Source organism: Sceloporus occidentalis, unplaced genomic scaffold (assembly GCF_023333645.1).
Source record: "Sceloporus occidentalis isolate IW3139 unplaced genomic scaffold, rSceOcc1.0.p SCAF_7, whole genome shotgun sequence".
Lineage (NCBI taxonomy): Eukaryota > Metazoa > Chordata > Lepidosauria > Squamata > Phrynosomatidae > Sceloporus > Sceloporus occidentalis.
The window spans coordinates 60384810-60408967 of record NW_028316987.1 but is presented as its reverse complement, the minus strand read 5'-3'; the positions used below and the strand labels follow the sequence as shown (position 1 = coordinate 60408967).

The 24158-nt window shown below is 40.8% G+C and overlaps 1 protein-coding gene across 4 annotated transcripts; it reads right to left on the bottom strand.

The window, feature by feature from the left end:
- Window positions 1-626: 626 nt before the first annotated feature.
- Window positions 627-22763, bottom strand: TMEM196 (transmembrane protein 196). 4 transcript variants are annotated; one of them, XM_089531358.1, is made up of 6 exons: window positions 21683-22763; window positions 5607-5663; window positions 4823-5077; window positions 3948-4021; window positions 2467-2548; window positions 627-1377 (listed from the first exon to the last, which is right to left on the bottom strand). In XM_089531358.1, the coding sequence occupies exons 1-6, from the start codon at window positions 21851-21853 to the stop codon at window positions 1315-1317; spliced, it is 702 nt and encodes a 233-aa protein (XP_089387484.1). In that variant the 5' UTR covers window positions 21854-22763; the 3' UTR covers window positions 627-1314. The 4 variants fall into 4 exon arrangements, with proteins under 4 accessions (XP_089387484.1, XP_089387486.1, XP_089387487.1 ...); XM_089531360.1 differs by having other exon boundaries at window positions 21689-22763; XM_089531361.1 differs by having other exon boundaries at window positions 21701-22763.
- Between the last annotated feature and the right edge of the window lie 1395 nt (window positions 22764-24158).

The window sequence follows — 24158 nt, the reverse complement described above, 5'->3', positions numbered from 1 at the left end:
GGAATTCCATGGTCAGGGTGTTGCCACAGAGAAAGCCCTATTACTTTTACCCTGTTACATACCAACCTAACTTCATGAGGTACTGAAACATGTAACAGGGCCTCCTTTGAAGATCTCAAATGTAGGACAGGCTCATGTGGGAAAAGGTAGTCTTTCAGATATCTTCAGTTTCTCTCTCCTCCTTCCACCATTCCACTTTGTCCTCAGTTTGCTTCAGATGCTGCAAACTGAATTCAAATTGCAAAAGTGCAAAAGTTTGCACTCAATTAATTCAGCCAAGAGGAAGAGAGAGGGGAGGAAGAAGCCTTTCCAGTAGATTTAGACAAAAGCAAATAGTTGCAGCCTCTTCCATCTTGTGTGTTCTTCCTCATTCATAACTTTTGCCTTTTTGGCCACACTCTGATATTGCTTGGCCACATGTATCCTGGTTTTCAACTGTGAAATGTTGGAGGATATGTAAAAAAAGAAGAAGCCCTGAATGATTTCGGAGCACCAGCCTTAAAACTGCTCAAGAGGACCAAGTCAGCCAAATTATATTATTTGCTCATTCATTCAATTAGGAAACACTTCACAAGGTATTCTAAGAAAAAAAAAAACCCCATAAATAATCACCTTTTTATGTTCCTTTTTATTTGACATCTTTTATGAACAAATTATGAAATATACTTCACAAATTGGAAATATTTACAGTTTCTTTACAGCAAGGCATTGTTCAGGTTTTAACTTATGGCATCCTTAAAGCATTCTGTCTTTCAAAACAAAGACATGGTTGTTTTAGCATGCTCATAATTCATTCATTAGACTGTGCATATAGGAAAGTCAAACCTTTCAAGTCTAATTTCCATTACTACCATTGTGAAATCCATTGTTTAAACTCTCTCAACTGTCATGTCTCTAGGTTGTTATGTTCTGCTATGTTTTTAATTTCAAAAAGTCTTCAGAAGCAGAGTCTAAAAAGTCAGTTTCAGATATTAGCACATCCAGGGAAAGAAAATCCAGACACCCCCCCCCCTCAAAAAAAGAAGGAAGGAAGGAAGGAAGGAAGGAAGGAAGGAAGGAAGGAAATATTCGAGACATGATGATTACTGTGTGTTTTCAAAATATGCAGTAAAATATCTTCAAATAATGAGAACGAAAAACAAAGCAAATCTTTGAAAAGAAATGCAACTGTGCTGCTTCCTTTATTTTTAGCTGTCAAATTATTGCAAATAACAGCCATAATATTTTCAGTGCCTCCTCTTCAAGTTATTGGCCTCTATCATTTCCCCTAAAGAAAATCCTGAAATCAGTTGTTCCTTAGACAGGGTCAATATTTCAGTATGCTCTGCCATTATAAATTAGATGTGGTCCTCCATTGCACATGTTGTCTGTCATTTCCTGTAAGAATAAAAAATGGGAGATACAATTAAAAGTTTTTTTTTTCAGCATTGCACATTGCTAATTGTTTAATACAGACTTAAGCAATGTAACATTTGGCCATGTTAATTTTGCTCACAAGGATTCACCTCAAAATAGATGGCCCTCACTTGCGTTGCTACACGTGAGTAGTGTGAAACTCAGTCATCTAAGGTGGAAAGCCTTAACCTTTGAGCTGATGGGCCTTTGACTGCTTAGTTTGTCCAGTCTTTAGAGAAAAATCTGCATATACACCCATAAGATAATGTGATGTAATGAAATGTGATTGCACAAGAGATCTGTAGACAGACATTCATGAGCCACATAAACAAAGACGTCAAACACAAATCAAACACAAAAGCAGCAGAAGCTTCTTCAGCAAATCAGACCTTAGCCATTCCAGCATGTAGGCCAATTATTAAAATGAAGCCATCCTTTATAGCCCTGCAACAGATTATGAATCTTAACATCCTAGCTGACCTTTGTCATCCATCTCTCCAGGCTTTCCGTCTTCAGCCTTTTCCAGTGTCAAACAGCTGCCTTTCCTTGGAGCTTTTACTTACACGTTTACTTCATGGGGACCTCCTGGAAACCCTTTGAAATCCTGGGCTCCTGATGGGCTGCTGTTGCTTCTCTGCTTCTATTTCATGCTTAGACTTGTCTACTGTTACCTTGGTCCCATATTTTCTGTTGGGATCCTTTCCCTGCCTGTATCATGCTTCCTTACAGTAATCCCACCCCCATCTTTTCTTTCCCCACTGATATTTCTAGATAGTAGGTAATATAGACATTCTAGTGATGATAAAATGTCTTCTGTAGAAGAAGAATTAACTATGGTTATCCCAAGACAGGGTTGGGGGGAGGGAATTGACTTCAACTCTCAGAAACTATATTCAGCATGGCCAATGGTAAGAGATTCTGGGAGCTGTAGTTGAAAACATCTGGAAAGCCAAAGATTCCCTACCATGTGCTAACCACTTCCTTCCTGATATTATGCCCTAAGAAAGATAGGTGAATATGTTTTAATTATAGAAGAGATGGCAATTGAATGTCCATCACAGTCACTTATACCTTGGTCTCTGCAGGGATTTCCAGATAGGGTGCCAGATAATGTCGGTTGAGGTGGGGGTGTGGTGATGTAGACACCTGTCTGCTGGGAAACAGAGTGCAATAAGTAAACTCACATCCTGTTAGCCATTGAACATCCAATGGCAGTTGCTAATGAAAGTATCATCCAGTAAATTAAATCAGGAACTCAGGAGACACCTAGATCACTCTCTCATCTTAAGGGATCTTGTAGCACCTTTCAGACTAACTGAAAGAAAGAAGCTGGTAGCATGAGCTTTTGTATACTTGGATCTCCTTCTCAGATGCATGAGGCTGAAGTCTATGAAAGCTCATCCTACCAGCTTTTTTCTTTCATTTAGTCTCAAAGGTGCTACAAGATCCCTTTGCATACTGATTTTCCAGACTAGCATAGTTATGTCTTTGAATTCTTTCAGCTTAAGTATCCCTGTTTATTAAATGAAATCACAGAACTTGTTTACCCGAGCAAAGAAAACGGAGAGTATATCTGTGGCTAATAAACTGAGGCTTTTTGTAAAAGGAACAATAGTTTCTTCCTGAATTAATTTCCAGTGCCAAGACAATGTACCAGGGAAATTCAGTTTTATACCTCAGGGGTCTTTTTTGGATCACTTCCAAAAACAGTATTTTGGCTTCAGTTTGTGGGCACAGATATCCTAACAGTGAGCCAGAGGAAGAAAAAACCTCTCTGATTATTCAGGTATGCATTCTTCATACCCTTTGTTTCAGATATACCTTTTCATTGTACTGTATGAGCTAGGAAAAAAACTTGAAATATGATAACTGAAGTTAGAGACCACTATTGCATTCATTTCTGACTGGTAGGCTTCCTATTCTTCAAGACAACTGACTGGCCACTGTGTGGACAGAATGCCAGACTAGATAGTCCCATGATCTGATCCAGCATGGCTCTTCTTTTCTTTTTTCTTTTCTTATGGTAACAGATTATGTAAACATGTTCCTAATAATTCACAAGAGAATTGTGAGGATGTCATATCACATGCAGTATAAAATATAACTGATTTTAAAACTTTCTGTGAGGGTGTGAATATGTCAGTTCTCAGTTCTTTCATATTAAGAACTAAGAAATTTATTTGAATAACACTCTTAATTCATTATGTGTGCTGATATTCTTCAATTGAATATGACTCTGTACTCATATTTAAGTTTGTGAATGTTGTAACTCTTGGACATGAATGTCAGTATCAGGAAAAAATAAATAAATCCATCCTTGAGTTGGGTACATCTAACAAGGATTATTTGGATGCCAATAACAAAGGTTAATATTTTACATAGTTTCAACTTTAACAGAATACAATGTATAATTTTATATTGTGTTTCCTAAAAGTATTACTCATAGTATCAACTTTTGGGACCTCAAATCATCCAACAGGATTGCTTATGCATTTCTCTTAGAAACTTTGTACAATGAATAAAACATTGTAGCTCCCCAGAAGGCAGCATACCTTGCAGGTAACTCTGGTGTCGGGGGAACCACCGGGCAGCTGGGCAGGTCGGTTATTTCAATACCCCTCAATCTCTAATATAAATATAATAGTTATAAATAAAGCACAAACATACACACATAAATTACTGTACATCAGTGTCAAATATACAAAGCTGTACCTGCAGTACAAATGTAAATTCTTCACTAAATACTTCAAGACAAAGGACTCAGTCAGCAGTCTCTTGCAATGTATCTGTTGGTCATCAGAGTGCAGGAAGGAAGCCAAGTAATTGAATCCTCTCATTGGATAAAAACATTTTTCATGTTCTTATGTAACATGTCCAACAGAATGACTGGCTGACAGAATAGACATAGAAGCCTGCTGACATGGAAGCCATGAAAAATCATTGCTGTTGGCTAAACTGGTATGATCCAGGAATTAGTTCATTACATGGGGCTGCTGATTATGTTGCTTGATATCTTACATAGTGTTCATCAATATAAAAGATGAAGTCCATGTTTTACAAAGTGCTTAACAGGGAATAGGAAATAATTGAATCTTTTCATGCAATGAGGTGTGCAGACTTATTAATTAAGCAGCCATTCAATTATGTAGGAAGTGCTGGATTTAGTGGCAAAGCATTTGGAGAAGTTATACAATGGAGCAATGTAGACAATGGATGCATTAGCTTGAAACGGGTGTACTGCAAAGGATATAGTCTCTAAAAATAACCTGCAGTAATAGAATGAAGTTTACATCAGATCAGACTATCTCATTTCCCAGTGATTTATAAAGCTGAAAATTGAATTCTCCCCTCCTGCCAAATGAACATTTTTGAAGACAAGAGTGAGTCTGGAAGAAAAACAACAAATCATGAAATATGCGCAACTTACTTTCTCAGCCATTTCATGGGAGTGATGCAGCGAATGCTCTCTTTCTGAAAACATTCTTCTTTGCTCATAGCTGGCTAGCCGGCAAGTGAGCCATGAAGAAAGAGTGCAGCCACCAATTCCGATGCATGCAAGAGACATGGAGGTAAGATGTAATGGGTAAAGAGATGAGGTTTTCCTTGTCAGTGCTCGAAGAAACTGAAAATTTAATATTCCTCCAATCAGTCCACAGATACAGCAGGCTGAGAAAAGTATCATCTGACAGGAAACAAGAAAAGAAAATCTACATTACCACAGGTTATCTGGTGCAGATGGCAACTGCATGGCAAACTCGTTCAAATTCAGAATAAATATGGCTTTGCTTTCCCACCTATATTTAGCATGTCAAGGAAAATCTTATGAACAGTCTAAGAAACAGAAAGAACTTTCAATGACTGCTGCATTTTTTCTATATATACAGACTGCTATAACTATCCTGTGGAGTCTGGGTTAGTTCAAATGTATAGTTCCCACTATGATATACTTTTCTCCTGTGAACCTCATAATCCAGGCACACAAAATTATTAATTCCCATTTCCTACCAGTCCACATGTTTAACAGTGGCTAAATTGGGGTCACTAAACCTGAGACATATTCCTAATTCTCTGTGTGTGTGTGCATGCGCACACACATGCGCTTGTCTATCTTTCCCAAAGATGCTTCTTCTCTCTTGTTGACAGAAAATTGTGACCTAGTAGTTTACATTTCAATTATTGATATGTATGATTAAATCATGCAAAAAACTTACGATAAGTCCTGATTTCTTTTTGGCACACAGTATTCCGCATGCCCCACAAAGCAGAAACTGTAATGAGAAAAACGTATTTCATAGTTGATCATCTAGAACAGTAGTTTAAACCCTACTATGCTGTAAGTAGTCTAAGCAGTAACAGAATAGTTATTGATAGACTTGTGCTTATATTTGGATTATAAAATTAGTGTTTGAAGAATCAGTTCAGCCAAATATCTGTGTAACTATAAATACATAAAAATGAATTTCTAATCTCATTTCAAAGTTGCAGTTTCATCTTGTTCTTTGATCAGGTCCTATCTACCCATGACCAGAGGCAATTTAAAACATTATTAACCATTTTTTGATAACTGTAGAATATATTTCTTGTGCTAAACACTTTACAATCTTTTAATTTTCTTTCTTGCTAAAGCAACAACACAATAAAATCTATATTCCTTCTCAGTTCAGATTTGGAAAAGCCACCAGTGGCAATAATAACCATTCATTTAGACATAATAATTGCAATACAAATTAATAAAGTGCTAAACAACCATGGGGGGGGGGGTTTATAAAAAATGTATTCAAAACCCAAAAGACTCAATTCAAAAACTGAAGCTCAAAATCTAAACCTAGAAATCTAGATTCTAAATATATCTTCCTGGGCATAAACACTATGAAACAGAAATTTACTTCCAAGTAAATATACACATATTACATTGCATGTCTGGCCTCCTTTATGACCAGATAATTCAAACAAATCCAAATTTACCTTACTCTATCTTTTTCCTTTATTATTAGGTGGTCTGTGGGTGGTCTGTGGGCGGAGTCATGGCACAGCGTTCGCATGCTGGACTCTGAGACCATGCCCCCATGGTGCCATTTTGGTGCATGCCCGTTTACACAGTGCATGCCATGATGATGCCACTATGGCACAGCTGCCCAGATGGCGTAGCATATGACGCAGCACTGTGGTGCTTATGATGCCCCTTCCAATGAGCTGCTTAAGCAGCTGCTTTTTACTCCCTGCAGGGAATGGATAGGTGCTGCTGTGTGCGGTTGCAGCGGCACCAATCTGGGGCGAAAAGGGGTGGCTACATGCCGCCCATCTGTATAGCCCCTTAAAGATACTCAGATTCACATTAAATTGACATTATTTAAACATCTTCAATCTTTCAGTTCTATGTCAAATGACATCAGACTGAGATACTGTCACTAGCCTTCCTCATAAACAGTCACAACTCCAATCCATCTGCCTTGGTCCAGGCCTCAGAGGGAGAGAAGAACCACTTGACCTCATCCCCTTTCCCTCCACCATTCCCTTCTCCTTTTGTTTTGTGTCTTTTAGATTGTAAGCCTGAGGGCAGGGAAATGTCTGATTAAAAATAATAATTGTAAGCCGCCCTGAGAGCCATTAAGGCTGAAGGGCTGGATATAAATACCTAAATAAATAAATAAAATAAATAAATATTGGCGGGATACAGACGGGCAAAAAGGGGTGTGTTCATGACGTCATGAAGGTAGAGCCTTCAGACGGCCCTTACCTGAATGCCGCCATGAACACGCCGCCTGCACGCCCCAAGCGGGAAGAAGCGACATTAAAAAGGTGCTGCTTTTCCCCGCTTCTTTTCTGTATGATGTGCAGCTGCGCAGCTCCGTCTGTAAGCTGCTGCACCGGTACGCCAGAATTGTTACGCTGCTAATTTAAGTTGCCCATTTAAAAGCTCCGTGTCTGCTGCGTCACATAATGAGTTGGGGTCCTGGAACATGTGCAGTTTGCAGTCAGGCTTTAATTGCAGCGTCAGCTGCCATGCAGGTGTGGAAGCTGCAGCACAGCTGCAGCGCATGTTAAGACTCGTAACCCTAACCCTAACCCTAACCCTAGAGCGCTGCTAGAATCGGGGAAAGTTTGGAATTTAAAGTGAACCCCTACACACATTCCTGTGCCATTTTCACCTAACAATAAAAACCCCTAAAACTTTAAATATTTACATATGTACAAGGGAGGTGATGGGGGATGGCAGGGGGACAGAGGTGGCAGCGGCGACAGCTGTGGCTGTGCATTGCAGATTCAGCAAGAGCGCGGGGACCAAAGGAGAGGAGGCATCCATGATGCTGGTGACATTGGCAACGTGCAAGCGGACAAGGATGCCAACACCAGCTGATCACCAGCTGGCAGGAGACCACTATTGTTCTTGGGCAGGGCGAGGGAAAAAGTTTTAAAGGGCAAAAGAAAAAAAAAGCCCCGGTTTTGGCCGCCCGTGCAGAAGCTGCCTCTCTCTTTGCAGCGTCCTCCGAGGTGGCGGTTTGGAAACTGTGGGTCAGAAAAGGCCCCAGGTGAGGCGTCTTCACTACCCCCCATGTGGAAGCCCCATACACCTGAGCCACGCCCCCGGGGCAGGCGGTCTGGAGGCTCCGTATTCAGCAGAATACACCTCCAAGACGTCTTCCCCTGCCCGTCTGTATCCCGCCATTGTTCTTCATCTTGGAGAGAAATTACTAGTGTAGTTCCTCAGGGCTTTGTTCTGGGCCAATGTTGTTTAACATCTTTATAAATTATTTAGATGATGGGATAGAAGTCATGCTTACCAAATATGCAGATAACACCAAATTTAGGAGAGTAGCTTATACCTGAAGGGGCAGGATTAGAATATAAAATGACCTTGACGGATTGAAGAACTGAGGCAAAACTAAAAAAATAAATTTTAACACTGATAAATGTAAAGTACCCCACCTAAGTAAGAAAAATGAAATGCACAAATTTAGAATAGGGGACACCTGGCTTGAAAACAATATGTGTGAAACAGATCTAGGAGCCTTAGTAGATCACAAGCTAAATAAGAGTCCATAATATGCTGTGGTGGCCAAAGAAGCCAATGCAATTCTGGGTTGCATCAGCAGGAGTATAGTGTCCAAATCAAGGGAAGTAGTAGTCTGCTTTGGTTAGACCAGATCTGGAATATGGTATCTGGTTCTGGGCATCAGAATTCAAGAAGGATATCAACAAGCTGGAATGTGTCAAGAGAAGAGCAAAAAATAAAAAAATAAAAAAAAAATACAGATTGTCTTCAGAGCAGGTATGCTTATAATATCTGTTGCTGAAAATCTGTAACCAAAAAACCACTTCTTTGTTCTTTCTAAATTTAATTTATCAGATCTCAGTAAAACAGACAAAATAATTCAGCTGCATCCTGTAAACTCTGCTCAAGAATGAAGACATAATTAAGCACAGAAACTGAGCAAACTGTTTAGATTATAAATTCAATCTAGAATGGGCATGAGTGGTATTTCTCAGATCTATACAAGGGTGTTCAATAGTCAGTTATCTCATGCTGAAAGTAATGTCCCAGATGCATAATACATATAAATTCTGGACCTCTTTCTCATGCTGACTGATATCCCTACAGTTTATCATGTAGTTTACAGCCAGTGACATCACTGCAGTTGGTGTCATCTGGTGCGGGAAGGGGTGAACTGTCCTACCCACCTTCCCTCCCTCCCTTCCAGACCACCTACCTGCCACCCAAACAGTAGTAGAGGCCTTCAAAGTCTGGCACAGCTGCTTCATGAGCAGCCAGGCCAGAATCTGAAGACACTGTTCCCTCAGCAGTGGCTGAGGGAGGAGCACTGCAGCCTCCAGAGACCCATCTAGAAAATAGCTTTCGTTTTGAAAAATTGGCTGGCTTAGTGTGGCTGGGATCCTGGATGCAGCTAGGTTGCAGTCACCCGCTGGCAAAGGCAGTGAATTACATGTGATAAAATCAGAGATTAATCCTAAAAGCAACTGTATCCTATTGGGGATAAATCGCTTTTTTGTAGTCCTCCTTAGATTCAGAGACAGGAGGAATGAAGATAGGAAAAAGAACATTAACAAACTAAGATTTGCAGACAACACAATACTACTAACAGAAACCAACAAAGACCTGGAACAATTATTGAAGAAGGTCAAGAAGGAAAGTGCCAAAATTAGATTAAAACTGAACATTTAAAAAAAATGACCACAAAATAATATATAAGAATTCATCCTAGAGTCTAGACAATGAGAAAATTGAAATAGTGAAGGAATTCTCATACCTAAGATCAAATATTGATTGGCATGATAAATTTTATCAAGAAATAATAAGAAGGCTAGGACTGGAAAGGGCAGCTATGAAAGAACTGAACAAGGTGCTGAGTTGTAAAGATACAACTCTGAGCACCAACCTGAGGATTGTCCAAGCCATCATATTCCCCATCACCATGTATGATATGACAGCTGGACAGTGAAGAAAGCTGACAGAAAGAAAATGAACTCATTTCAGATGTGATGCTAAGGATACCGTGTATGGTCAAGAAGACAAACAAATGGGTCCTAGAACAGATCAAGTCTGAACTCTCCCTGGAAGCCAGGATGACTATATTGGGAAAACATGAATCATTCAAAAAGACAATGATGCTAGAAAAGGTTGAGGGTAGTAGAAAAAGGGGAAAATCACACACCAGATGGTTAGACATGATCAGGGAGGCCATGGGCTTGAGCCTGCAGGGCCTGAGCAGAATAGGGGAGTACAGGGTCACCAGGAGTAGGGGTCAACTCAAAGGCAGTTATCAACAATAACAACAAGGACATTGCTGTACTATGAGGAAAGCAGAAGGAAAAGAAAGATTAGAACAATTGGGAACTGCATAAAAATGTGGCAGTATGGAGTTCTGATAAAAAGGATTTATCAAAACTTGCAAGTTTGTTCATTTGGGGGCCAGACAGAACATGTGTTTTAAAGTATTTGAATGTGGTAGAAAATTACTAACAGACTCTCCCATCCTCCTTATATTCACAGTAGGATGACTGCAATGTGTTGTGCACAGGGCTTCTTCTGTGAACCACCCAGTAACCAGGCTGTGCCAGTAACCTGTGCAGTAACCAAAACCAGTACATGATGCAGCATCCAGATGGTTAACAGAGCTGATACCAAGATCATCTAACACTGTGTTTAAACTGATTTATAGTAGTTGCCTAGTTTGTTTCTGGAGTCAGTTCAAAAGAGTCCCTGAAACCCATCTGTGTCCCTGCTTGCCTAGTCTGCTATCCAGCTGCCAAACGTGAGGAGCATCTTTGAGACCCTTGCTTTCATGTTCCTTTTTCTTTTTTTAAAAAAATGGAAGGGGAGAACTTTGACTGGGCTAGCCCTTCATGTAGAACAGAGGTAGGTAAATAAATAAATAAATGGCCTCGACCCCAAACCAGCCCACCAAGTTTATGTGACTGGTTATTGTACTACTAAATTTCAGTCACAATTTGCTAAATACTCTTTACAATAAAAACATGCTTTATAATAAGAAAAAAATTGATTGTTTTAAAGGACATTCTGTGCTTTGCTGTCCAAATTCAGTGGCCCAGCTGCAGTGAAGAGAGTAGAGGTCCCACAGTGAGACCACCCCACAATTGCCCCCTAGCCCTAAAAGAGTTCACAAGAAGTGGTTTTTTTTTTTTTTTTAACCTCCTACCAGATTTAGTCAAATATGTGACCTGGAGAGTAGCTTTGTATGCCCTAGCAGCCAAAAAATTTAGGAAGAAATACATAGCAGAAATAGTCATAAGTTGTAAAGATGATGGTTATATTTAATAATTTTATATTAGCTATATATAGTTATCTTAATTTTGTCTAAATGTTTAGTTTTATAAAGCATAAATTGCAGTATAACCACTGATGTTGCAAATATGATATGTATGTATTTTGTTGTTTTTGTGATACTGTTTTATGCAAAAGCCATTGGCCAAAAGCAATAAAATTTGACTGATACCTATATCAAATCAGTGGGTTGGTAATTGTACCTCTCCCTCAGATATCAGCAGCTCAGGAATGTTTGGCTCAGCACACCTACAGCTCAATTGGAGCTGCCCCAGCTGTTCTCACTGAACAACCAACCTCTTCAGAATGAATTACAGCAGTAGTTTCATGTCAGCAAAAATGAGAATCCACCCTGGGTTTTTGGTTTGTTTGTTTGTTTTGTGAACTTTACAGCAGCTTTCCAAAGTGCAGATGCCACAGCCACCAGTCACCACAACGTTGCCTCTCTTTAAGTACAGGAGGAGCCTATAAAGGAGGATGCATGACCACAGTTGTTTAAGACTGAAGAAGGAAAAAAGAGTGATGGTAGAGACCACCCAGAACAGTCTTTTCTATCCTGACTCTTATTACATGTTTTTATTACAATTTTCATCATTTCCACCTAAAATACACAATTGATTATGAGATGTACAGTTTGTCTATAAGCATCTGAAGAGTACTAGGTTAGAAAAGGGTGAAAAGAACATGTCTAAAAATAATAGGATTAGATAGCTTCCCAGTGAATGTTAAAAGACCAAAGATAAAGTAACAAAGTAAAATAAAATAAAACAATCTTAATATTTTATGAAGATAAATTCAAAGCCCTTGAGCAAACTTCTAGAGTCAAATTCTGAGATTGCAATCTCAGAGAAAAGTACTTGGGAGCTAAAATACCTAGGATCAGGCTGCAAGTGACAGATGATAAAGGCACATAAGGGCACATCTGGCATAGATGACTTTACTTCATTAATCCACATTAATACCTGAAATAAATATTCTGGCCCCAATCCAGAGGAAGTTGTTTCTAAATGCTATTGAAATCAGTAAGATTTAAATTATGCTTGTGATGTAGGAGCCCAAAAGATAGAGCAGCTTGGGGTGCTTGAGCTGCTTTGCCATGAGGCAATTCATGGAACAACCCTGCGGGCGACAACGCAAACCAAGAGCTAAGCTAATCACTTGGAATCATGTCACGAAAAAATGACTAATACAAAACTTCAGTGGGATTAGATTTAGCTAGACTCTTTGTATGAGAAGCAGACTGTATGTGAGTAAACCAGATGGCAAGTAGCTTAAAGTGAAAATAGTCCACTTTGCTTTAGGTTCGCTTTAGAAGTGAGTCATTAAGATTTTCTGTATGAGTGATAGCAATGCTAATCTGGCAATAATTAACAGATTACAGTATACTTCTAGTTTTGTCATTAAATAAAGCAGGCATTAGGAATTCCCAGCCTATGAGCCAGATAAAACCTCTAAAATTTCTCCATCTGGCCCATCAACCTCCCTTCTGCCTAGATATCCAATTGAAGAACTTGTCTCAGTAGGGTTGCCAGATCAGGATTATCTCAGGGTTTGAGAAATCAGGGCCAGAATTGAAGACCTAGGGACTTCTCGCCCCTTACAAGGGGTAGTTCCTGGTGGTAATATTAATGACGCTACATTGAACAGCAATCACAATTGCACACAGTATGTCATTCAAATAAAAACACTCACAACTGAGGAAAATATATACACATACTTTTCAAGACAGCACTTCTGCCCTGAACTTTTTCCCTGTTGATTAGAGAAGAGGGGCCCAGGCTCTGACATTGGGAAACCCTACTTCTCAGCCATGCTTCAATGAGGTCTAACAAAGTTTCCACTGGAACCAAGCCAGGCATTTAAGAAGCCTGGCAGGACTTGAGGGGGGCATTTGAGGCTTTCTTGCTGGGAACGGAAGGGGTAAGCCTCTCACCCCCAGTGCTCGGGGTTCCACATGAAAAATGCCCCCTTTCCTGCTGCAATCATGCCAGAGAGGGGAGGGGGTTGTCTGAGAGGCCAGTGACTTGGGCAACCATGTTGGGGGCCTCATATCAACAATAAGCTAGCCCTACTCCTTCTGGGGGGCTGACCTGACTTCTCCAGAATATGGATCCCAACATTCTTGACTGGAATGAATTCAGCCTTTGGATTTCTTTCTTGATATCCTTCTGTGTGTATGATGTGTGAGCGTGGGGGCATTAATTCACACAAGACAAAACTGAAGACAGTTTTGTTCAGCTGTCTCCCCACCAATAACAACAAAATATACTGTCTCTCTTTGGAGGAGTGACTATGTGCCAACATGTCCATGAGCTCAAATTGTAATAATGCATTAATGTTAACCTGTGTCAAAGTGGGTAGAGTCATGGCACACTCAGCTGGAATTTGGGCCCATAAGAGGGTCTTTCAACATCTGTGTCAGTCGACAAGATCAGATGAGGCTAACGTAATACAACTTAGTTTACAACAAGACTGGCAGGTTACCATGGACTCTATATGGGGCTACTGTTGAAGAGTTTTTTGGAGGCTTCAGTCCAAGCAGAAAGTGGCAGGAAGGATGTTAATAGATGCTTCTTCATGGGACCATATTATACACATCCCGTCCTGCTTGCCACTTTGAGTTTGAGTACAGTTCAAGGCATTGGTGATTATCTAAAAAGCTGAAAATTACTTAGGATAGCTTTCAGAATACCTGAAAGACCATCTCTCCCAATATGAGCCTACTCAGGAGAGGGCTTTCTAATGGTCCCACCATCATTACAGGCATGGCTGGTGAGTAGATGGAAGAGAGCTTCTTGATGACTGCTCCTAGGCTTTGGAATTGCTTTCTTTGTGTGGCTAGTTTGTTCCCTCTTCCCTGCTTGATTCTCTTAGTGAAGACCCAGCTTTTTATTGTTAACTGGCCACTGCAGAAGATCTTTTAAATGAAATGTGCTGAATTTTAAAATTGTAATTATTACATTTTAAATGCTTTTTCAACTGTTGCAAATTAAAGTTTTCTGTTTGGGCCCTTAGTCCAGTGCCCAGACCACTACACCATGCTGGAGCTGCTTTCCATATAAATATATTTTGCAATAAAACCTGTCAAATAGCAAGGCACTACTCCCATCAACCAGAGCCACCACAGCCATTAGGTTAATAGTTACATTGCATGGAAATGATCATGTTGGGAGTAGTGGTCCAACCCATCTTAAAAGGCAGCTAATTTGAGGGTATAAGCTAATGCCTAAACACCACTGTATGACCACAGACATGGAAATCCTGTCACATTTTCAAATTGGGTTGTCTCAGTGTAAGGCAGCCTTCAACTTTGGCACCACTTATTTGTGTAATTACACAGCACAGAGAAAACCTTTTCACAAGCAATAGGTTATACATGCACTGCAGTTGCAATATGTATGATCCAGGCATATATTTTAAAAGATCGTTTCTCTCTCTTTCTCTTTGTATAGTTTCTGTGTGTCCATTTGTGTACCATCTGTCTGTACATATGTTGATCATCTTCTGAACAGAGTCTGGCTGTGTGTTCAACATATCCCTGTGATTGGTTGTGCCGTTTCTATGGAGAAGCAGCTCATTCCTTTTGAGTGGTGGATTTAAAAAAAATCTAGCAACATTTCTATTCACCTCAAGGGACTAATTACGGCTGAAGCTGTATGACTACGACAAGCAATGCAAGTACAAAGGCATGCAGAATGCCACAAGTGGATTCACTGACATTTTCTTATCTTACCCACCGTCTAACTGACAGAACTAACACATTTACATCTGTGTAAAAATAAGAGAGAAGGCTTTTCATATGTGTTAAATTAAATGCATTAAAGTGATTGATCTCAGCTGCTGTGTGATACTCATGTTTCAACGCATTTTGCCTTCATGAAAATGCAGGGGGAACCATCTGAATTTTTACTGTAGAAGAATTAGAGACATATCACTTCCCAGTGTTTAAATATAATCCCTATTATCTCATTTGCTCTTTTCCAATACATTAAGCATCCTAGTCTTAGTCCTGAAAAACTCTTATGCATTTGCATTTGTACTAAGCGTAATCAGTATATTCTGAGGAACCTAACTGAATTGCAATTCTGCATTAACAATCCACACTCTGAAATAAGTCTCACTGTATTCAATGGAACTTGTCTCAGATAATTTTTATCTTGGATATGGAGAAATAGCACTAAGAATTCGATTTACACCATGATTACTTTAAATTATAGCTAGTTTATACTATGGTTACTTCATACTGCTGCTGACAATATGAATTTAGTATGGTACTGTAAGAATCTGACAGTCAATGTGGTTTAATGGGTTGAATGTTGACCCAGAACCCTGGCTATGGAAACACACAGGGTGACCTTTGGTAAGTCATACTCTCTCAGCCTCTGATGAAGGCAATGGTAAGAAAACCCCCTCTGAACAAATCTTGCCACAAAATCCCCATGACAGGTTAGCCTTAGCATAGCCATACGTTCAAAAGGGCTTGAAGGCAGAGAAGCACCACCACTATGGAATTCCAACACTATAGAACACCTTCCCTAAGGCTTCTGACACCCTTGGGGACCCTGCAATTGTTTTTAATGTTTGTGTATGTATGCGTGGCTCAACATTGGGCAGGCAATTAATTATTTGTTTTGCCTACATGCAAAACAATGAAACTACAGAATACATTGCATTAAAACTACTACCACCACCAACTGAAGCAGGTAACAATCTGGCTACTATGAATGCAATGGGAAAATAATAAATTGAATATTACAAAACTGAGTGACAATCAAGCAATCAATAAAGAACAGGGAAAGGGGAGGAAATATAGAACCCTATTGCAGACCTCAGAGGGCTCAACAACATGTTTCATTATGTGTGGAAGGGCTCAGCTACAGTAACTGTCTTAATATTGTGAGTGACCATTTGGTACACATCTGACTGAGAAATCCTGAAGGAACTCAATGATATGGGAATCTCAGAGATCCAATTTTGCCTGATTATTTTGTACTGTCCACCCATCAACCCACCCCCAATTTGGGGTCCATGAGCACAACCAGTACTCACCTTTCAACAACACGTGTAAAAATAATTTGGCTTCTGATACATCTTTTGAGTATACTGGCACTATGTGAACTAAGCTGTGGCGATCTTTTAATCATTGCAGGCTGTGATGGAATATTATATTCAACAGTTGTCCTGTTTAAAATATTTTTGGTGGTTGCATTATAATATGAAAAGGACTTTGCGGAATTTGCCAAAAGACAGAGATTGAGAGAGAGAGAGAGAGAGAGAGGGAGGGAGGGAGGGAGGGAGGGAGGGAGGGTAAAAATGCCTACATATAAATAAATGAGAAAATATTTCACACAGCAACCTAATAGTGGCACAAACTGTGTAAGAGAGATGTGTGTATTTTCAATCCAAGTAGGATATGTAGAGTCAAGGTTTCCATAGTAACCTTGCCTTTAGCTACTTATGTGTGAAACTGGGCTTCCATCTAGTTGCAGCTATTTGAAGAGAGAAGTGGGTCAAAGACCTTTAATTACATTTCTGTGTTATGTTATTTTTAGGAAGTGTGCATACAAATCAGATTTGCTCAAATGGCTGTATTCTTCAGAAGTGCAAGGTAATTTATCTTCCCCTCTTTTTTTTTTAATGCTACCTCTGGTATCTGAAAGCACCAGAGATGATACCAAAGCTCTTGGTTTTCCAGCATCTCATACTACAATTCCACTTATTTGCACATAAATCTCATTGGACTTTATGGGGTCCTTCTTCAGTGTAAATATTATTTCTATTAGACTGTTAGCCTGAAAATTGGCAAGGGAATTAAGAGCAGATGTACAGAGTCACTATGGCCCCTGTGCACTGGGAGCACAGTGAGCCATGGATTGGATTGTAAATTGGCCATTATTTTGTGGAGGTGCTGATGGTTCTCCCAAAAGCCAATGGCTGGGGACATTAACTGTATGAGCAAGCTCATAACTTTTGCTTTCCTTAGGGAGCTGTGAGAATTGTACTACTACATTATCTCTGTAGTTCAGCTTGAAACCCAAAGGGGACTTCTACATCCATTGCTGCCTGAGGCAAAAGATGCACACCCTATTCCATATATCGACCTGGATTAGTAGGGTCCTCCAAGATGCCTAAGGTCAGAAGGACAAGCTATATAATGCATACACAGTTTTGTCCTCCAAACAGGGGTGAGTCTCATGAAGAACTTCTGAAATGCTGCTATTGCTCCTCATAGTATGGACCTTATCACATGGAGGAAATCGGGCAAAACCGGGGGTTTAAACAGTGATTATCCCATGCAAAATGCAATATCACAGTTAAGATTTTTACATGACATCACTATTAAAAAGGCAATAAACAGTAACAAATCATTAACTGGGAAATCCCAGAAATGATTTATTGCTGTTTATTGCCTGCTTATTGTCTGTTTAATAGTCATGTGTGTAAAAATCTTAATTGCAATATTGCGTTTTGCACAGAATAATCACTATTTAAATGTCTGATTTTCCCCATGTGATAAGGTCCTATGTGTCGCTTCACTCTGCTTTGTAGGAAGGCCAGCTCTGGAGAAACATAGCCCAGTTCACATATCTAGAGTCTCCAAAATGTCTTGAAGAGAGACAATGACAGTTTAGCAAATAAACCTTTCAAGTGCTGGGTGCCCAATGTAGGGTGTTTCTGTTGCCAGCTGAAGGCTTATTTGTCTGCATAGACATTTTACTGAGGCCAAGATCCTATATCACCGAGTGTAGCATAAAAGGTCCACAGGCAGAACTACACTACACTCCTCTCTTACTATTGTTAGGATGCACTGTTTCACTATGATAGCATTCTCTTCTATGTCCATTTAATGACTAGTGGAGAGCAGGGGGGAATGGAAAGGCATCTGGCTATGTCTCCATTGTCAGATGCAGAACAAAGACATGAGTTTCAAGATCAAGTCAAGATCTTCTGGAGGTCTCATAGATCTTCTGGAGTTCTCAAGATCTTCTGGGATACATAGGTAGATGCTTCTCCAATGTCTGTGGAGAGGCGCTATCTGTGAGTCCTGGGAGGCTCATTCTGATTCCTGGCTTTGGTCATTGCAGAGGAGGAAAAAGAAAACCAACCTTTTTAATGACCAAAAAAGATATATGCAAACAAATGTTGGACTTACATAAGTTACTAGCAGAATATTACTGCATATGTTACTAGCAGGATGTCGCTCTCAGTCAGTGCTAGTGATTTCAGCTATTCTAATGAAACATTTCATTTTTATTACTGTTTTATGGCTTTACTACCTGATTTGGTGGTATTTTGTAATTTTTAATACTACAAAAGTCCCACCTTGATATAAAGTCAAAGGCTTTTATGGCCAGCATCCATAGTTTTTTGTGGGGTTTTGGGGCTATGTGGCCATGTTCTAGAAGAATTTATTCCTGATGTTTTGCCAGGATCTGTGGCTGGCATCTTCAGAGAAGATGCCTCCCAACTTGATACTTTTTAAAAGTGAAAAGTGGCATAGAAATGTCTTCATTAATAAAATGTAAGTTAATCAAAACAAGCTTGAAAAAATACTTCAGGGTGGATTCACATTGGCCTAAATCCAATGCAGAGCTAGGTTTACTGAAGACCATTGATTTCATGGAGCTTAAGCATGCATAACTCTGCCTTGGGTTTAAACCATCCACCATCCTAGAACATGGTGCATTTTTTCCACTCATTTTAGCTGAGCATTCAGCTAGAACCCAGTGTTGTGAATCCCTTCTATGTGCATGCCATCTATAAATTCTATTATTTTTTAACTTTGTTAGCTGTACAGTATCCACCTGGAACTAATGTGCAAGGTGACTTCAAAAAGTCCTTTTTCTGTGAAAATTAATATGATTGTATGAATCCATTTTGTGTGTAATGATCTAAATCAGGCTGCCCATATGTGGTAGACAAAATTAATCACTCACATGGGCATGCACCAAAACTACCAGTAGGGAGGCCTGGGAATAAACAACACCAGAGCTAACAATGGGGGCTGCAAAGCCTACTGAAAAGTATTAATAGATGTCTATCTGCCCATTGCTATAAAACAAAGAATGCCAATACTTTTATCTACAGGAAATAGACTTAAGTCTATGAAAGCTCATGCTGCCAACTTCTTTCTTTCAATTCTTCTCAAGACTGCTACAAGATCTCTCTACATATCTTCCTCTGCTGTAAATTATTATCAGAAATTTAGCTGTCTACCCAAAATCTTTTGACACAACTCATATTGTCCACACAGGTCTAGCTGTCCCTGTTCCACAAATCCTTGGGCCACCTGAGAGAGTGAAGGAATGATTTCTAGCATTTGCCACCTTCTACAGATGCTTCTTCTGCTCAGACAGTATTAATCAATGTGCTGTTGTTTTCCATTTTCATGAATAAGATTAAATATATGGCAAGTATGCAAAGCAGACATCAAATCAAGATAAACAAAGACTGTTCTTCTATTCAGTCTAAAAGAAGAGGATATTATGCATGCATAATCATTTTCTGCATTATTATAATTTCTTTCCATTTAATCCCAGCTGTCAAAAAGAATCATACTTGATCTATGAATGTACTTTTCTTTTATTTCAGAGGAAGTTTTCCTTCAGTTCAGATTATGAGTCCTAGGACTGGCCACTTTTGATTTTCTTTCACTTACTTTAAAATTTGATTTAGTTAAATATAATATAATTCAAAGCCAGCAATGATACATGTCTTTCATGGCACAATGGCATTTAAATGTAGACACAAATTAAAATGCATCCATCAGCTTACTTCAGTAATTCCAATGGCAAGTTCTGCTGGCTATCCCAAGCAAGTGGCTTGAAAACTGACACTTTATACCAGGACACAACTTTAAGAACATTTAAATCCAAGCCTACCCAATGGGATTTCAGAGCGCTGCTAAATTTTAATTGAGTTCAGTGAGAACTAAATATGGTTAATTTTCTCTTTCCACACCTTTTTGGTGAAAAGAAATCCCATTACGAATGCCTAGCTTTGCTCCTCAACACACACAACACACATGGGTTGCAACTCTAGTGAATCCCAATAGAAAAACCACACAATGTAAACCTTCAGCAAAGAAAGGATTGTACTGGATGTAAAAGCCTTTGAGACTGATTGAAAGAAAGAAGTCTTCACTATAAGCTTTTGTAGACCGAGTCTGCTTCATCAGATGCAGCCTACAGAAAGCTTACGCTACAAACTTGTTTCTCTGGTTAGTCTCAAAGGTGCTTCAAGTACTTTTGCAGCCTGATTCAATCTAACACCGCTATGTCTTTGAGTACTATTGGATGTAAAAATGGCACTCTGCCTTGATGGTCAGACATCAACACCGGGATCTGCTTTTCTTAACAGTGGAAGTTATCAGTCCAGTGGAGCTGAAAGAGGCCAGCCTGCAAAGTGACCAAGCTGGATGCCTACTGTTGATTCCAGCCCCTGGTGAAACCCTTCCTGCATCCTAAGATGCTGCAGCTGCTCTGTCCTCCTCACCAGAAATGATGTCATGCATCAACTCCCAGCTACCTTTTTCTGGGTCCAGAAACCCCAAACAAACCCCCATGCCTTCTGAGATCTGCCTTGGAAGGGGTTTCCCGCTAGGTTGAGGTGGGAAACAAACAAACAAACAAAAAAAAAGTTTCCAGGAGAATTAACTATTGCCATGTGCACAGCCCAATGCTGTTGTTGTTATACAGTGGGCCCTTGTTATCCACTGGGGTTCGCTTCCAGGACTCCCTGTGGATAACAAAATCCATGGATGCTCAAGTCCCATTCAATACAATGAAAAAGGAAAATGGTGCCTCTAATATGAAATGGAAAAATCTAGGTTTGCTATTTGGAATTCATCCTTTTTTGGAGTATTTTTCAAGCTGTGGCTGCTTGAATCCATGGATATAAAAATCCGTGGATAAGGAGGGCTGACTTTATCTATATCCAACTCTCCCCCCCACACACACACACACACACAAACTGGGACTCAAAGCAGCTTACAATCTGCTACAATCTTGAATCAGATCCCTGGTTTTAAAAAATAGAATGCAATTAAAAGAAGGATAGAAGTGCTTTGTTCAAAGGGTATAATGCCCAAAAGAATGGAAAGGGGAACCTTTTTTTGAAATCAAGTTCAAATTCTTTGCCCCTCAAATATCTTAAGGGATACTGGCACTGGGGAGGCAGGGCCATGATCTCTTTATAGTATAAAGCTCAAAAGAAATGGAATGGGGATCTTTTACTCTTTTTCCTGATGGGGGTTGAAATCAAGTTCAAGTTCTTTGCCCCTAAAATAATGTCTTAAGGGATGCTGGGACTGGGGAGGCAGGGCCAGGGTCTCTATACAGCTCCATCATGCAGACCAGGGATGCAAGAAGCATGCAAGGGAAGGAGAGGGGAAAGGGCTGCCCAGCCAAAAGGCACCGATCACCATCACAGCAGAGTTTTGTCAAAAAGAAAGAAAGAGAGAGAGAGTGAAATGGCTTCACGTACACACACCCCGCTCCATACCGGAGAAGAGTCTCCCAGCTGCGTGGCGCGCTCTCCATCGGCCAGGACCAGGCTGAAGCTGACGGCCCCCACGGCCAGACTGGAGACCCCCAGCCCTATCTCCAGCACAGAGAGCACCAGGAGGCTCCCGATGATCTGGCCGCTGGTGCACATCCTCGCTTGGTCATCGTTCCTGACACCAGATCGGCTGGGGGGTTGGTTTGGGGGGGGGGGGTTGTTTAGAAGCAACGCCTTCTCTGGAGGGGAGGTGGGATCAAGAGGCGTGGGGGGCAGGAGGGAAGGAGAGAGGGGTCTCCCCTCTTTGGCTCCTTGCTCTTCAGCCAGCAGGCATCACCCCCCAGTCCCAAAAAGAAAGGAAAGGGGAGAGGGCTTTTCTTCTTTTTTCTTTTCTCCTCCTGGTGGGGTTTGAGATCAAGTTCAGGTTCTTTGTTTTCAGGGATGCTGGACCTGAGGATTCAAGGCAAAGGTCTCTTACAGCTCCATCAGGCAGGCCAGGAAGCTTGGAGGAGGAAGAAAAGGAGGCTGGGGGGCCTCCAGGGAGAAAGGTGGGCTTCTGATGCTGCTTCTTATGCTGCTTCTGTTTCTTCTCCACTCTTGCTTTGAGCCCCAGCTTGGCACTATTCCAAGGAAGAGAGAAAGCTTTCTCTTTAGGGCTCTCCTCTTGATGGCCTCACTATTGCAGCCTCTTGCCTGGAGACGAGGCCATGGACAGAGCCTGGCGAGGACAGCCACCGCAGAGGGAGCTGTCCAGGGTGCTGAAATCGCCTGCCCAGCTGTGCGCCTCTCTCTTTCTCTTCTTAAGCACACTCTCTCTCTATCTATCTTTTCTCTTTCTCGCCTCCCTCCTTCCCTCTCTTCTCTCCAGCCCCTTCCTAAATCAGCCCCCTCCTCCCCAGAGATGTCATGGATCTCATGCTGGCCAGGCCCCCATCCAAGCGTCTCTTGTGCTTCTCGCTCTTTCTCTCTCTGCCTTCCTCTCAACGGCGGCGTCTAGGAGTCTCTGGTCTTCTGGCAGAGGCGGATCCTGTGCAACACCTCAGTGTCTGCCTTCTCCAACAAGAAGAGCCACAGAGAGGCCAGGGATTGGGAGGGAGAGAAGGAGAGAGAGAGAGAGAGGTGGCCCTCGCCTCCTTCCTTCTCTCTCATTGGAATGACCTCACCAAGAAGGGGGCTGAGAAGAGGGGGAGCCGGAAGCCCAGCCCCAGCGAGACCAGAATCTGAACCCAGCACCCTCTAGGCTCACAGCCCACATTTAAGATAGATATAGATATATACACTGGGCCCTTGGGATCCTCTGGGGTTTGGTTCCAGGACCCCCACCAGCCATATGGATGTCAAAATCCATGGATACTCAAGTCTCATGGTATACAATGGTTTCGGGAAAGGGTGGAATTCAAAGATTTAGCCACGAGAGACTGTAGAAGCAGTATGTTGAGAGATCTTGTATCTTGTAGCCCCTTTAAGACTAACTGAAATAAAGAAGTTGGCAGCATGAGGTTTACCAGACTATGTGGAGAGATCTTTGAGACTCAGTGGAAGAAAGAAGCTGACAGCAAGAAGTTTCCCAGACTAACTATGCAGAGAAATCTTGTAACCTCTTTGAGACTCAGAAGTTGGCAGCATGAGCTTTCCTAGACTAAGTATGGAGCGAGATCTTGTCGCACCTTTGAGACTCAGTGGAAGAAAGAGGTTGGCAGCATGACGGTTCGTAGACCTGATTCTACTTCCTCAGATGCAGTAAAAGGGTGTTCTTTATATAAAATCACCAAATCAAGGTTTGCTTTTTGGAATTTATATCTTTTTTTTAAATTAATAATTTCAAGCCATGGATGCTTGAATGCATGGATAAGGAATCCATGGATACAGAGGGCCATCTTTCTCTTCCTCGCTCTCTCTCTTCCTCTCTTTTTTTAAAAAAGACCCAAAGCACCTACTTCTATTTATAGCCTGGGATTCTTAGATTCCCCTGGTGCCCTCTGTTGAGAAAAGATACAACACAGCAGGAAGCCTAGAGAAATGTAAGACTTCCAGCGCTGTTTTTTTAAAAGAACTACTGGGAGCAAGATTTCAGAGTTACATAAATGCTCTTCTTCTGGTTTATGTGTTTACAATCACAAACAGGCATCGGTAGGATTGGGCTCTCTTTTTCCCCTTCCCCATCTCCTTTAGGAAATGGAATGGCTTCTGCTTAATATTTTCAGTGTGTGTTGAGAGGTCTTTAAAACAAAAGGGAAGAAATATTTTTCAGTCGTGTTTTTGATGCAAAAGGAAAAGGGGGAGGGGAGTGGAAAGGAAGGCTTAGCTGTTCTTGGGATGCTTCCAGGATGAGTGATGTGCAAAAGTATCAGGTGCACTGAATCACTCTGGCCAACACCGGTAAACACATGGCCAGGGAGACAATCACTCCTTGGCATCGCTGTTTGGATGCCTTTCTGAAAAGACCTCTCAAAGTGCCAGG